Source organism: Borostomias antarcticus (genome assembly GCF_949987555.1).
Source record: "Borostomias antarcticus genome assembly, chromosome: 12".
Classification (NCBI taxonomy): domain Eukaryota; kingdom Metazoa; phylum Chordata; class Actinopteri; order Stomiiformes; family Stomiidae; genus Borostomias; species Borostomias antarcticus.
This window is the reverse complement of record NC_140245.1, coordinates 11,617,381-11,631,272: the sequence shown is the minus strand read 5'-3', so window position 1 is coordinate 11,631,272 and position 13,892 is coordinate 11,617,381. Positions and strand designations below refer to the sequence as shown.

At 50.2% G+C, this 13,892-nt stretch overlaps 1 protein-coding gene across 1 annotated transcript in view; it reads right to left on the bottom strand.

Annotated features, from left to right (window-relative positions):
• Positions 1-1,854: 1,854 nt before the first annotated feature.
• The window catches only part of LOC311315710 (neurocan core protein-like), a gene marked incomplete at both ends in the record, with an annotated part of 38,316 nt that continues 26,278 nt past the window's right edge, over positions 1,855-13,892 (bottom strand). Inside the window, 6 exons of the mRNA XM_084446415.1 lie at positions 1,855-1,952; positions 2,647-2,829; positions 11,004-11,148; positions 11,451-11,533; positions 11,679-11,785; positions 12,992-13,043. Of these exons, the coding sequence (XP_084302541.1) occupies positions 1,855-1,952; positions 2,647-2,829; positions 11,004-11,148; positions 11,451-11,533; positions 11,679-11,785; positions 12,992-13,043 (668 nt within the window). The remainder of the gene's footprint in view (positions 1,953-2,646; positions 2,830-11,003; positions 11,149-11,450; positions 11,534-11,678; positions 11,786-12,991; positions 13,044-13,892) is intronic.

The window sequence follows — 13,892 nt, the reverse complement described above, 5'->3', positions numbered from 1 at the left end:
TGGGGAACGAAAGCGATAGTTTATAACGTGAAAAAGGAAGTGACACAGTTTCAGGAGGACAGGGAAGTGATGTCACACAGGAACAATTTGTAGTTTTAACAGACTGATTCTAGAGGAACGAACTACAAAGTTAGAACAACAGTCAACTAGGAAAACAAAACACATTGGTGAGACTTGAATTTCATTCACACTCTCTCTAGTCTCTCTCTCATCTCTCTAGTCTCTCTCTCTAGTCTCTCTCTCTAGTCTCTAGTCTCTCTAGTCTCTCTCTCTCTAGTCTCTCTTTCTAGTCTCTCTGGCGGGGTGTTTGGTCTTCTCTGCTGTGCTCGGCCGGGTGCAGCCGGGGGGGCGGAGCCTCAGAGACACACCACCTATTTTATTGGTGTTTGTGTTACTTAGGAAGCAACTCATTTGGATTTGTTCTCTGTTATTTTACAGGTAGGCATCATGTCATGAGTGCTGGGAGGCATTATCTATTCACAATGTATTACTTCAAATTAAAGAGAGAATTAACTTTGAAGTGTAGTTACACAGTACTGTCCAGAACCTATGGGAAGACTGGGGAGGTTAAAGCCTGCTGTGGGTTTCATAATGAAACGAAAGGAAGCGTTGTTGTCGTTCATTTGTTTTCTTAGCTTTATTAAGAATGGAACACAACAGTAGGACATGAAGTCATAAGAACACCAAAAAGGGGAATAGACCAATCAAATATCAGAGAGAAAGGACCCATCACACAGTAGAGGGACCATAGTTATGAGAACTCATACCCACCACGCCACTGCTGACAATGCTTAGATAGAAGCACAATCAAGCAGTTCTGGTCGTCTGTCTCCATGACATGAAGACCAGCTCAATGTGCCTCGCTGATGGATAGCGGACAGTAACAGGGTCACTGGGTGGCTTTCTGATTGAACAGGGTCCAGGGGTGAATGAGCCAATAACAAACGTACAGCACAATATTTACAGTAGAGGAGAAGAGAGGTCAACAAAGAGTTAATTTAGTTTCAGTTTGTAAGAATGGTAGCATACAAAAGAAGTTACATTGGATGGATGAATTTAAGTTAAAAACATTCACTAATAATAAATAGTTACATTACATGAAAAGATAGCAAATATTAGAAAAGAAGGCATGTACATTCGGTTGATTACACAGTTAAACCTGCTATTCAGGTGTCCTACTGAAAATGAACAGTTAACAGGATACATAGTAAAAAGCGTGTTATTTGGGACTGAAGGCGCTCGCATCAATCACACCTGTGCTTCGTCAACAGAACGCTATAATGAATATTAGAACAAGCTTCCAACTTATCAAAATACGCAACATACACATTTTTCTCTTCCATTCTCTTTCTGTCAAGCACACACGTACACACACAGACACACACACACACACATACACACACAGACACACACATACACGTACACACACACACACACACACACACACCTGTCATGTCTTTCTCCTTCCAGGAGGAGAAACAGTTGTAGTAATGTTGAGGGCTGACGAGATGCAGACCATGTTAGTGTCCTTATAGACGGGGTGGGGCAATCCACAGACTGTAGCCTGATGACGTCATACCCTGAAAACAGGTCACTCACCTACCAGAGGTGTTGTAAGAAAGCTTGTTATTTGATCATCTCTGGTGAGTGTCGCCTGGCTCGTTTCAGGAGATGTCAGATTGCTAAGTCTGTTAACTCAACGGGGACAGCGCAGACGAATACTGACATTTAGGGGCTTAGAGACGGAATATTTCCCATGTAATTGATTTTGGTGGAGCGGGGCCTAGTTGGTCGGAGTCTCCTGACCCTCAAGGCCGTGGGTCGGGGGTCATGGGCTGGGGCTGAGTTTTTGTTTCAGTAGTCGTCTCCTCGGCGCCCGTGTCTCCGGTGGTTACGGCGCTCGCGGTGCTGCGGGCCGCGGTGGTGGCGCCGGTAGCGGTGGGAACGCCGAGCTGAGGGAGAGCGCACAGAGAGGATCATGGGTAAATAGACCTTCCCTCCTTTGTTTCTTTACCTACAGTGCAGAGCCTCTTGGCCTCACCCATCCCTTTTCCCCACAGACACACAAGGAAATCAGTAGCTGTCAACTCCAGCTCTTACTGGCTTCTAAACAAAAATTGACCCAGTGATTTAAAATCTGATCATTCAAAGAGTGGTTTTGGACTGAGTGATATCCAGCTGTACAAAAGTATTTTTGCCTCCAAATGTGTCACATGACTTCCTGAGCTCGGCCACTATGACTACGGTGCCCTCACAGCCCAGAGCTGTTCCTGGGAGCCTGGGAACCACACACAGGGCTATGAACTGAACACACAGGGCTATGAACTGAACACACAGGGCTAGGAACTGAACACACAGGGCTAGGAACTGACCACACAGGGTTAGGAACTGAACACACAGGGCTAGGAACTGACCACACAGGGTTATGAACTGTAATATATCATGATGTACAGAACAGTACAGTATGTTTACAATGAGTTATCTGTTTGTCTTTCCTTTACTTTAATGAGTTCTCTTGTAACATTGTCATCTCTACACTATTTAAATTTTACCCAGTCTTTCTGGTCTCAATAAAGAGGCTGTATCTGAATGAGACAAACCAGGATGAGCTAAGTTAAAGAATTCTGTATTAAAGTCATCACTCACACTTGGTGCAGATGATCTTGGGCCGGTCCCAAGTCCCGTCGGAACGGCAGCGCGCGGTGGGGATGTGGCGCTGGTAGAATCCCTCAGAGCACTGGTAGCGCACCACGGCGTGGATGTCATAGTGGGACCGCCGCCGGCCAATCAGGTGCGCGTCCTCCACGGCGGGCGGAGTTCCACACAGCACTGACAAAGTGATTGGACACAGAAAATAACCAGGAAGTGGACGCAGACAGCCACTATGCAGTCCGTTTTGGGACTGAGAGAGACAGCGCCATGTCCAACTGATCAACTGTCCAACTCCCAACTGGGGGAGAGTAGGGGGAGAGTAGGGGGAGGAGGGCCTGGAGGAGAGTAGGGGGAGAGTACGGAGAGAAGGGTCTGGGGGAGAGTAGGGGGAGGAGGGTCTGGGGGAGAGTAGGGGGAGGAGGGCCTGGGGGAGAGTAAGGGGAGAGTAGGGGGAGGAGGGTCTGGAGGAGAGTAGGGGGAGAGTACGGAGAGAAGGGTCTGGGGGAGAGTAGGGGGAGGAGGGTCTGGGGGAGAGTAGGGGAAGGAGGGACTGGGGGAGAGTAGGGGGAGGAGGGTCTGGGGGAGAGTAGGGGGAGGAGGGTCTGGGGGAGAGTAGGGGGAGGAGGGTCTGGGGGAGAGTAGGGGGAGGAGGGCCTGGGGGAGAGTAAGGGGAGAGTAGGGGGAGGAGGGTCTGGAGGAGAGTAGGGGGAGAGTACGGAGAGAAGGGTCTGGGGGAGAGTAGGGGGAGAATGGTCTGGGGGAGAGTAGGGGAAGGAGGGTCTGGGGGAGAGTAGGGGGAGAGTAGGGGGAGGAGGGCCTGGGGGAGAGTAAGGGGAGAGTAGGGGGGGGAGGGTCTGGGGGAGAGTAGGGGGAGAGTAGGGGGAGAAGGGTCTGGGGGAGAGTAGGGGGAGGAGGGTCTGGGGGAGAGTAGGGGGAGAGTAGGGGGAGGAGGGCCTGGGGGAGAGTAAGGGGAGAGTAGGGGGAGGAGGGTCTGGGGGAGAGTAGGGGGAGGAGGGTCTGGGGGAGAGTAGGGGGAGAGTAGGGGGAGGAGGGTCTGGGGGAGAGTAGGGGGAGGAGGGTCTGGGGGAGAGTAGGGGGAGGAGGGTCTGGGGGAGAGTAGGGGGAGGAGGGTCTGGGGGAGAGTAGGGGGAGAAGGGTCTGGGGGAGAGTAGGGGGAGAGTAGGGGGAGGAGGGTCTGGGGGAGAGTAGGGGGAGAGTAGGGGGAGGAGGGTCTGGGGGAGAGTAGGGGGAGGAGGGTCTGGGGGAGAGTAGGGGGAGAGTAGGGGGAGGAGGTTCTGGGGGAGAGTAGGGGGAGGAGGGTCTGGGGGAGAGTAGGGGGAGAGTAGGGGGAGGAGGGTCTGGGGGAGAGTAGGGGGAGGAGGGTCTGGGGGAGAGTAGGGGGAGAGTAGGGGGAGGAGGTTCTGGGGGAGAGTAGGGGGAGGAGGGTCTGGGGGAGAGTAGGGGGAGAGTAGGGGGAGGAGGTTCTGGGGGAGAGTAGGGGGAGGAGGGTCTGGGGGAGAGTAGGGGGAGAGTAGGGGGAGGAGGGTCTGGGGGAGAGTAGGGGGAGGAGGGTCTGGGGGAGAGTAGGGGGAGAGTAGGGGGAGGAGGTTCTGGGGGAGAGTAGGGGGAGGAGGGTCTGGGGGAGAGTAGGGGGAGAAGGGTCTGGGGGAGAGTAGGGGGAGGAGGGTCTGGGGGAGAGTAGGGGGAGGAGGGTCTGGGGGAGAGTAGGGGGAGGAGGGCCTGGGGGAGAGTAGGGGGAGAAGGGTCTGGGGGAGAGTAGGGGGAGGAGGGTCTGGGGGAGAGTAGGGGGAGGAGGGTCTGGGGGAGAGTAGGGGGAGAAGGGTCTGGGGGAGAGTAGGGGGAGAGTAGGGGGAGAAGGGTCTGGGGGAGAGTAGGGGGAGAAGGGTCTGGGGGAGAGTAGGGGGAGGAGGGTCTGGGGGAGAGTAGGGGGAGGAGGGTCTGGGGGAGAGTAGGGGGAGGAGGGCCTGGGGGAGAGTAGGGGGAGAAGGGTCTGGGGGAGAGTAGGGGGAGGAGGGTCTGCAGTGGGCAGGAAGCAGAGCCTCCAGACCATAGCAGGACACACGCAGCCAGCCAGAGGGAGCTGGGAGCTGACTCTCTCTCTCTCTCTTTGTTACCATTCTGTATCGGCATCGTTTCTCTCTCTCTCTCTCTCTCTGTCAGTCCTTTAATAATTCATCCTCTGACATATGTTGTTTTCACTTATCTTTGCATTGTCTTTTTCTCTCTTTTTCTTTCAGAAACCGTATGGTCAAAAGTCTACAAAATATTTACAGGGATTTTTGATTATCCATTGCGTTCGCTCGTGACAGCAAATCAAAATTGCCAGAAAAGCTGCAAAACAGGAACTGGGGTCATATCTCAGTAGTGTTTTAATCTATCAAAACCACATTTGGCACACTCATCCGGGACACACCCATAACATCTGTCACCAAGCCTCATGTTGACATCCCGTGCACTCTAGCACCACCAGCGTGTCAAAGTTGGAGTTGTGTTTATGCCCGTAACTTTTGAACTGTATGTCCCATCTTCAAAATTATGATAGCAATGGAATCCCTGGCTCATGCTGAGTTCAAAACACCCCATGGTTTCATTATTACTTCATTTTTTTGATTGCAGAATGCAAGGAACTCTTTTGGTCTTCTGCACAATTTCACCAGTTTTAGAGTGGTGACAGGTGCATTTTGGAAAGTCACACATTTTCTAAACTGCCATCCCTCTTCCAATTCTCACAGCTCATACACTATTATATATCAAAACGTTCACAACTTGAGGCAGAAAATGACTGAATCGATGGTGTGTTTCTAACTCATCACCTCTCCTACAATTTTCAAGAGAGAAGGGCATATTATACTTCAAAATGTTCGCCTGATTGTCTGGATTCTGAAGAAGTAAATAGTTGAGCTATGCTATGTATACCTTTCGCCGTGTGCCTATTTAAACGACGACACCCCCCCTCTCGCTCAACTGAGGACGCAAAGGCTGACATGGCTTGTGGACTATGGCAATTGGAATTTGCAAGACCCAGCGTAGCACAGCGGGTTGCGCATCATTCTTGCAAGCAACACATTCAGGGTTCGAATCCCGTTCATCCAAAAGGCATTCTTAGAATGATTGTAATTATGCTGCTGTGGAAGTCAATGGCAAACAACAGTATCATTGTCGGTCGCTGCTGTGAGTTAAAAGTTGTGAAATTTGGCTCACAGACCAGGGACTGTTCTGTGTCTCTTGTTTAGAATAAGTAATATGTGTGTATTACAAATATTTGCCATGTGGGATAGGCATTGCATCTTTGAGTGTGTCATGGGTCACACCTTTTGAAACATTAATAACTTGTGTTTCACTTGTTGTCTTTGATGCATTGGTCGTGCGTCCTGCTTGGCCCCCACATTGCTGCTTGCAGCTATATTCTCATTGTTTTTAGTGTGTATTATACAAGGATCGACCTGTCCCCCTCCCTCCTTCTCTCTCTGTCTCATCTCTCTCAGTATTCAAGGCCTTAGGAGGGACCAGTTATCCCACAAACCCTTGCTTTGAGTATCACTTAGCACCACCACATTCTAATTCCAGAGGTTTCAGGAATACTTGACACAAGGACGCCTGTTTGTCTGAGGGCGAGCCAGACACAAACAGCTAGGCCAACCACGGACTAACTGGTCTCAAAGAAGTGGAGAGGGAGGGAGAGAGGGAGGGAGGACAAAAGAGGAGAGGAGTGAAGAGGACAGGAGAGGAGAAGATATGAGAGTAAAGGAAAGGGAAGCAAAAGAAAGTGTTAGTAGAATATTTATATTGATTCTACTTCTATAGCTACACTATGAAAGGTGCTATACAAATACAGTTTTATTATTATTATTATTATTATGCGTATGGTTATTATTATTATTATTATTATTAGATGGGCTAGCTTGCAAAGGTGATATTCCCACTATTTCTTTCTTTCTTTCTTGGGGGCCAAGCAGGGAAGCTGTGTAGGCCACCATTGTGTTTGTACCTTTTCTTATTGTTCATCATCTTCATCTTCTTCTGTCTATGGCAGCCCATAGAACCATATGGTAAAACGTTGTGAAAATTAGCACACTCATTCACAACAGTAGCAATCACCGAGACTCACCGAGTCTCATGTCAACAACTCAAACACTCTAGTGCCACCAATGTGTCAAAGTTGGAAGTGTGTTTGTGCACACAACTTTTGACCCGTAAGCCAGATTTTCAAAAACAAGGTAGCGTTGGATTCCTTGGCTCAAGCCAAGTTCAATGCCCTATGATGTCATTTTCCACCATATTGAATTTTCTGCCATTTTGGATTTTGTGTAAAACTCTTAAAGGGGACAGCAAATGCAAAACTCCCATTTTCAGTGTTTTTGCATACATTTGAGTCTCTGATGGCCCTACTAACACACAAACGATCAGGTAAGACAACCCATTCATTTTGTTGTGGGTGGCGAAATGCAGAAAACCCAGCTCCCAGCGGGCCACTCAATTCGATCTATTTTTCTGACGTCAGAAGCATAGACTCATTATAATAATCCCGCCCTCGTTTGAATATCTCTGCCTACCTGCCTCACCTGGCTATAAAGGTTTGCAGTGTTGCTGGCCTCGCAAACTAGCATAATGTCTGCACACGTTAAATGCTCTGTTCTTGGGTATAATAACCAGCATAAATCGTTACATCGTCTCCCAACCTCAGTGGGCCGAAGAGCTGAGTGGATTACATTTATTTTTGATGGCAACGTACCCGCTCAAGTTCCTAAAAGGCTGTTGGTCTGTGCTCACCATTTTTTGCCAGATTGCTTTGTCAACCTGGGTCAGTACAATGCAGGATTTTCAAGTCATCTTAACCTGAATGATATAGCTATACCTACTGTCCGCGGAAATCATGCAGGAAGTGTAAGTAATTGTGCTGTTTCTCTTTGTCTAGGCTATAGCCTAGTACTAATGCTAGTTAGCTAACAACTACACGTTAGCCTCACCCCAGATGCATGCAACGTTAGTGAAGGACATTGGTAAGCTTATCGTTGATCTAGCGGTTAGTAAAATTGATCAAATGTTTAGATGTGGACATCATCGGGTTCCCCTCGGCCAACAGAATCTAGCTTTCATTTCAGGGTCAGCTCATTTGCATAGGATTTTTTTTTTTTAAATAAAGTAAAGTAAAATACTCAAAGACGTATTGGGGACCCCGAAGACTTATTTTAAATTGTTGAAAATTTGCATTTGCTGTCCCCTTTAAAATTTTCACCAATCTGCATGAAACTCGGACACAATCTCTACACCATTTTTTTATTAAATCTTTCAGGGATTTCTGATTTTCGAAAGCGTCTGATTTCCGAAAGCCCATCGACACCTTGAACACTCTAGCGCCACCAATGTGTCACAGTTGGAGGTGCGTTCATGCTGAACCATATGCCCAATTTTTAAAATTTACGTCCCATTGGATTCCTTTAATCAATCCGAGTTCAACGCAACCCATGAGGTAATTTCCACCATACTGGATTGTCCGCCATATTGGATTTTATGAAAAAGTAAAAATAAAATTCACAGGCCACAATTTTCTTCGAATCTTCAACATCGATAGAGATGATCTTCAGACCAAGTCTCACGAAAGTTATTACATAGATTTTAGATTTTCGCCTGTGGCAGCCAATCGAAAACGGTGGCGAAGCCGCCAAACAGGAAGTGAGGACATATCTCAGCAACGGTTTTATGTATCAAAACATATTAGGCACACTCTTTGGGGACAGTCCCATGACCCCTATCACCAAGTCTATGTTGCTGGTGGAATGTTCTGTAACTTGATGTTTTTAGAGTGACGGCAGTTGTTGCTTTGAAAATATTCACCCATTTTGTAAACTGCTGGCACTCCTACAGTTTTAAGAGCTCTTACACATATTATACATCAACATGTTCAATGTTCTGATTCGTACAATGTAATTATTAAGCTGTGCAATTTATAGTTTTCAAGTAATGGCCATTTGTTTGACGACCATGCTCACCATTCAAACTAATGGTGCTCCACTCTAGCTTTTCAGTTGCTAATTCCGAATTCATACCCGTTTTCTAAGCTGTCATCACTGCTGCAGTTTTTAAGCTACATGGACATGTCATATACGAAAATGTTCATCTGGATTCCTTCGGTGTACAGGTCTAAGCTGTAACATTCATAGTTTTCGAGATAGAGCTGTCTGAAGCCGGCATGCCTTCCACTTAAAGTGAATGATGAGAGTGTTGAGAGTGTCAGTTGGGATTTGAATTCGGGGACACAAGCAGGCTGTCTTAAAGGTACAAGCACCCTTTTATGACTACTGTGGTAGAATTTATATTCATGTGTCCTTGTGTCCCTAAAAACACCTCCACAGCTACTACGTCTCACCTCAATGTCCATACCAACACCTCAACAGCCCCTGAGTGGGCAAGAGACACCTGGTCTTCGCCGGTGGGTGCATGGGGATGGCCTGGAGGTCACTGACCTGCCCCCAACTGGCTCTGACCCAAGGGGGCGGAGTCTTGCAACCATGCCACTAGCCACGCCACGGAACCCCACACTCAGCCCCTGAGAGGGCTAGAGACACGGACTTCACCGATATGTGCAGGTGGGTGGCCCGGAAAGGGGTACACTTTCCTGACTGGCTCTGACCTAAGGGGGCGTAGTCTTACCACCATGCCACTGTCCACGCCACGGAACCAACAACTCAGACCCTAAGTCGGCTAGAGACACACGGTCTTCAACGGTGGGGGCAGGTGGGTAGTCCGGAGAGGGGTACACTGCCCCAGACCTGCTATGACCTGAGGGGACGGAGTCTGACCACCACACTACTAACCACGCCACAGACCCCTCAATTTAGCCCCTGAGTGAGCTAGAGACACACGGTCTTCGCCGGTGGGTGCATGGGGATTGCCCAGTCCATAGTAGTACTAGCAGTAGCTGTTACATACAGCTATCCCACATCACAGTTTTTCCAAGAAATGTACTTTATAGTTATTATTATTACTACTCAGACTGTTTCTTTCGGTTCTAGAATCAATATGAAAGTGGAGCCGACTTGTATTTGCCTTTCTCAACCGTTGGAGTCTGGCCCTTTGGCACATAAAAGATAAAAAATCAGAGACGAAATTGCCAGTTCTGTCAGGCTGCTATTGAAGTTTGACAGCTAGACTATTGACCGGGGCTCTATGGGGTATTAGCCCTCTCATCTGCCAACAGCACACTGAGAGAAGGATATCTGACCCTGGGTCCTCTGCTGGTTCAATATCAACCAAACAATATCACTGACCCTGTTGACAAGAAGGTCCCTGTGCTGTGTGGGTCCAGCTAGCTGGTATGGGGCTCCGGAGCCCTCGGGGGATGAGTCAGGGCTCTGGAGCACTCAGAGGATGAGTCAGGGATGAGCCGGCCTGAGCAGAGGTTGAACAGCACAGAGGGCTGCCCACCTTGTCCATTAGCACAGAACACACAGCACTATCTTCCTAATCAAAGCCATGTAAACAAACAGGTTAAACTGCAGCATATATAGCTATTAGAGCCCCGCCCACTGCTTTGGTCATCATCACTGCACCACTGGCGGTGAGTCGGTGCTGAGAGCAGACTGGTGATGGTGACGTCCCGTTCTCCATCTTGGTGAACATCAGAACGGTGAAGCCCTCTGAATCTCCATCAACGCTAGACTTTGCCCATGTCGTCATTCTCCAAGCTACAGTACGTTAGTGAGCAGAGCTACTGTAGCTGGGGACAGCACTGGGGCCTCTAGGGGGCACTGTAGTGTGCGCTAGGGCCTGTAGTGTGCGCTGGGGCCTCTAGGGGGCACTGTAGTGTGCGCTAGGGCCTGTAGTGTGCACTGGGGTCTCTAGGGGTCGCTGTAGTGTGCACTGGGGCCTCTAGGGGGCGCTGTAGTGTGCGCTGGGGCCTCTAAGGGGCGCTGTAGTGTGTGCTGGGGCCTCTAGGGGTCGCTGTAGTGTGCGCTGGGGCCTCTAAGGGGCGCTGTAGTGTGCGCTGGGGCCTCTAGGGGTCGCTGTAGTGTGTGCTGGGGCCTGTAGTATGCACTGGGGCCTCTAGGGGTCGCTGTAGTGTACGCTGGGGCCTGTAGTATGCACTGGGGCCTCTAGGGGTCGCTGTAGTGTGCACTGGGGCCTCTGGGGTGGCTGTAGTGTGCACTGGGGCCTCTAGGGGGCGCTGTAGTGTGCACTTGGGCCTCTAGGGGGTGCTGTAATGTGCACTGGGGCCTCTAGGGAGCGCTGTAGTGTGCACTGGGGCCTCTAGGGGTCGCTGTGGTGTGCACTGGGGCCTCTAGGGGGAGCTGTAGTGTGCACTGGGGCCTCTAGAGGGCGCTGCTGCCCACCTGTGCCCTTCTTGCAGATGTAGGGCAGGTTGTAGTTGCAGGGAACGTCGTTCCAGCGGCCGTCCTCGTGGGCGATGGTCACCACGCAGTCCTCCCCGCCCGCAAAGAAGTTATCAGGCTGGCTCTCCCTCCAGTTCTCATACACCTGAACACACACACACGCACGCACACACACGCACACACACACACACACACGCGCACACACACACGCACACACACACACACACACATGCGGGTTACACCTCACTATTCTTTTATTATTCTGTTCTATTCTCTTCAGTTCGCTCCTTTTCTATTCTGTTCTATTCTATTGTAAAATAACATCTTCTATTAGTGTAATATTGTGTTCTTATACATGCAAGGCTGGTTCTGGCTGGTTCTAGCTGGTTCTGGCTGGGTCTAAGCGGGCAGTCTACTGAGAAGGTGTGGTCAGCTGCCGGGTCTCACCAGCTCGTTGGTGTCGGTCCACTGGAAGTCCTCCTCTACCGTGCGATCATTCAGGCCGATCCAAGCGTTATCATGGCCCATGCCTGCACCACACACACCACACACACACACACACACACACACATGCAGTCAGAAAACACAAAACACATCACAACTCACACATGAACATGCACACACATCCGTACACAACAAGCACACACACACACACAAACACACACACACACACACCGTTGATGAAGTCCTGCTCGGTGACAGACGTGACGCTGGTCAGGTGGGCGCTGTGCTCCCGGCAGTCCTTCTCTGCGTCCTCCCAGGTGTGTCTGTGAGAGAAGAACCTGCAACACACACATTCACACACTCGATGTGACACACAACACACACACACACACACTCGATATGACAGACACAACACACACACACACACACACACACACACAATATGACACACACAACACACACTCGATATGACAAACACAATCACACAAACACTCGACATGACAGACAGAATCACACACACACACACTCAACAAGACAGACACAATCACTCACACTCGATATGACACACACAATCACACACACACTTAACATGACAGACACAACACACACACACACTCAACATGACACACACAATCACACACAGACATACTCGATATGACAGACACAACACACACACACTCGATATGACAGACACAGTCACACACACTGGTCATGACAGACACAGTCACACACACTGGTCATTCTGTGGAAGAACTGAAATGCGCTCTGATCTCTCTTCTGGTCATGCTGTGGGGAGAGCTGAAGCGATCTGCTCTGATCTCTCTTCTGGTCATGCTGTGGGGAGAGCTGAAGCGATCTGCTCTGATCTCTCTTCTGGTCATGCTGTGGGGAGAGCTGAAGCGATCTGCTCTGATCTCTGTTCTGTCTGAAAGACGTCTGAGCTGCTGTGCTTTTCTGATGCTATGCTGTTCCCATGGCGACAGATAGACACAGTGGGATTCACTCAAGATGTCAGGTGAGATTGAAATTACGGACGGTCTCGTCTGCAGAGATCAGCTTCCTGCCTGGAATGTTGCGGTGGAAAGATAGGAAGTGTGAATGGTGCTGTTTATTCTTCTTGACTGGTCTCTCATAGCCAGACCTCCCTCTCTCTCTCTCTCTCTCTCTCCACCCCCCCCCTCTCTCTCTCTCCCCCCCCTCTCTCTCTCCACCCCCCCCCCCTCTCTCTCTCTCTCTCTCTCTCTCTTGGTTTATGCTGAGCCAGCACTGGAGCGTCCGGCTGGCTCATTACCATACGGGGGGGAAAAACACAATTTCTTTAAACCAATCACAACCCTCATCGGTGGAGCGGTTGCTAGGCTGATGTTTCATGTACTGTAGTCTGAGAGAATCTCCACTGATGAATCGGCGCCACTGATTGGCTGACCACATGAATCGGCGCCACTGATTGGGCAGTAATAAAGGAATAACGAGGCTCAGGCTGATCCGTTGAGTCAGACTGCTCTTGAGTTTTAACAGGGCTACTGTGTGACGGACTACTGTACCTGTAGCAGTGGCCATGGAACTTCCTCCAGCCGTGCTCACAACCTTCCACATCTACAGAGAGGGAGGGAGGAGGGAGGGAGGGTGGGAGAGAGGGCGGGAAGGAGGGAGAGAGAGAGAGAGGAGGGAGGGGGGGAGAGGGGGAGGAAGGGAGGGAGGGGAGGTAGAGAGAGAGGGATGGAGGAGGGAGGGAGAGAGAGAGGGAGGAGGGAGGGGGGAGAGGGGGAGGGAGAGAGGGAGGGAGAGAGAGAGAGGGGTTAAAAGGAAGACAGAGGAGTGTAGGGCGTTTAGACAGAGCGAGTGAAAGGAGAAAACGAGTGTGTGAGACGTTCATTGGTAATCCAGTCCCGGCTGCTGGACAGGGAAGGACGCGCTGGCGAGACGCAGGATCCTGGAGGACGTCTCGGGAGAGACCAGGACAGACACTAGAGAACAGGGCTGCATTCCAACTCTCAGCACACACTCCTCTCTCTCTCTTTCTCCCCCCTTCTCTCTCTCTCTTTCTCCCTCCCTCCTTCTCTCTCTGGCCCACCTTCTCTCTCTCTCTCTCTTTCTCCCTCCCTCCCTCCCTCCCTCCTTCTCTCTCTCTTTCTCTCTCTGGCCCACCTTCTCTCTCTCTCAATTCCCTCCTCCCCCCTTCTGTCTCTTTCTCTCTCCCCCTTCTCTCTCTCTCCCTCTCTCTCTGCCCCCCCCCCCCTCTCTCTCTCTCTCTCTCTCTCTGTGTTAGTGGTATTCATTAATCCCTGCAGGTTAGTTGGATCCTGTGTAGCTGTAGAGGTTCAGATCTCCATTAATCCCCATTACTACCAGAGCACATACAGCTCTGACCAGCAGGACTGAGGAGGAGCTGTGGGCTCTGGAGCCAGGGTGTGTGTGTGTGTGTGTGTGTGTGTGTGTGTGTGT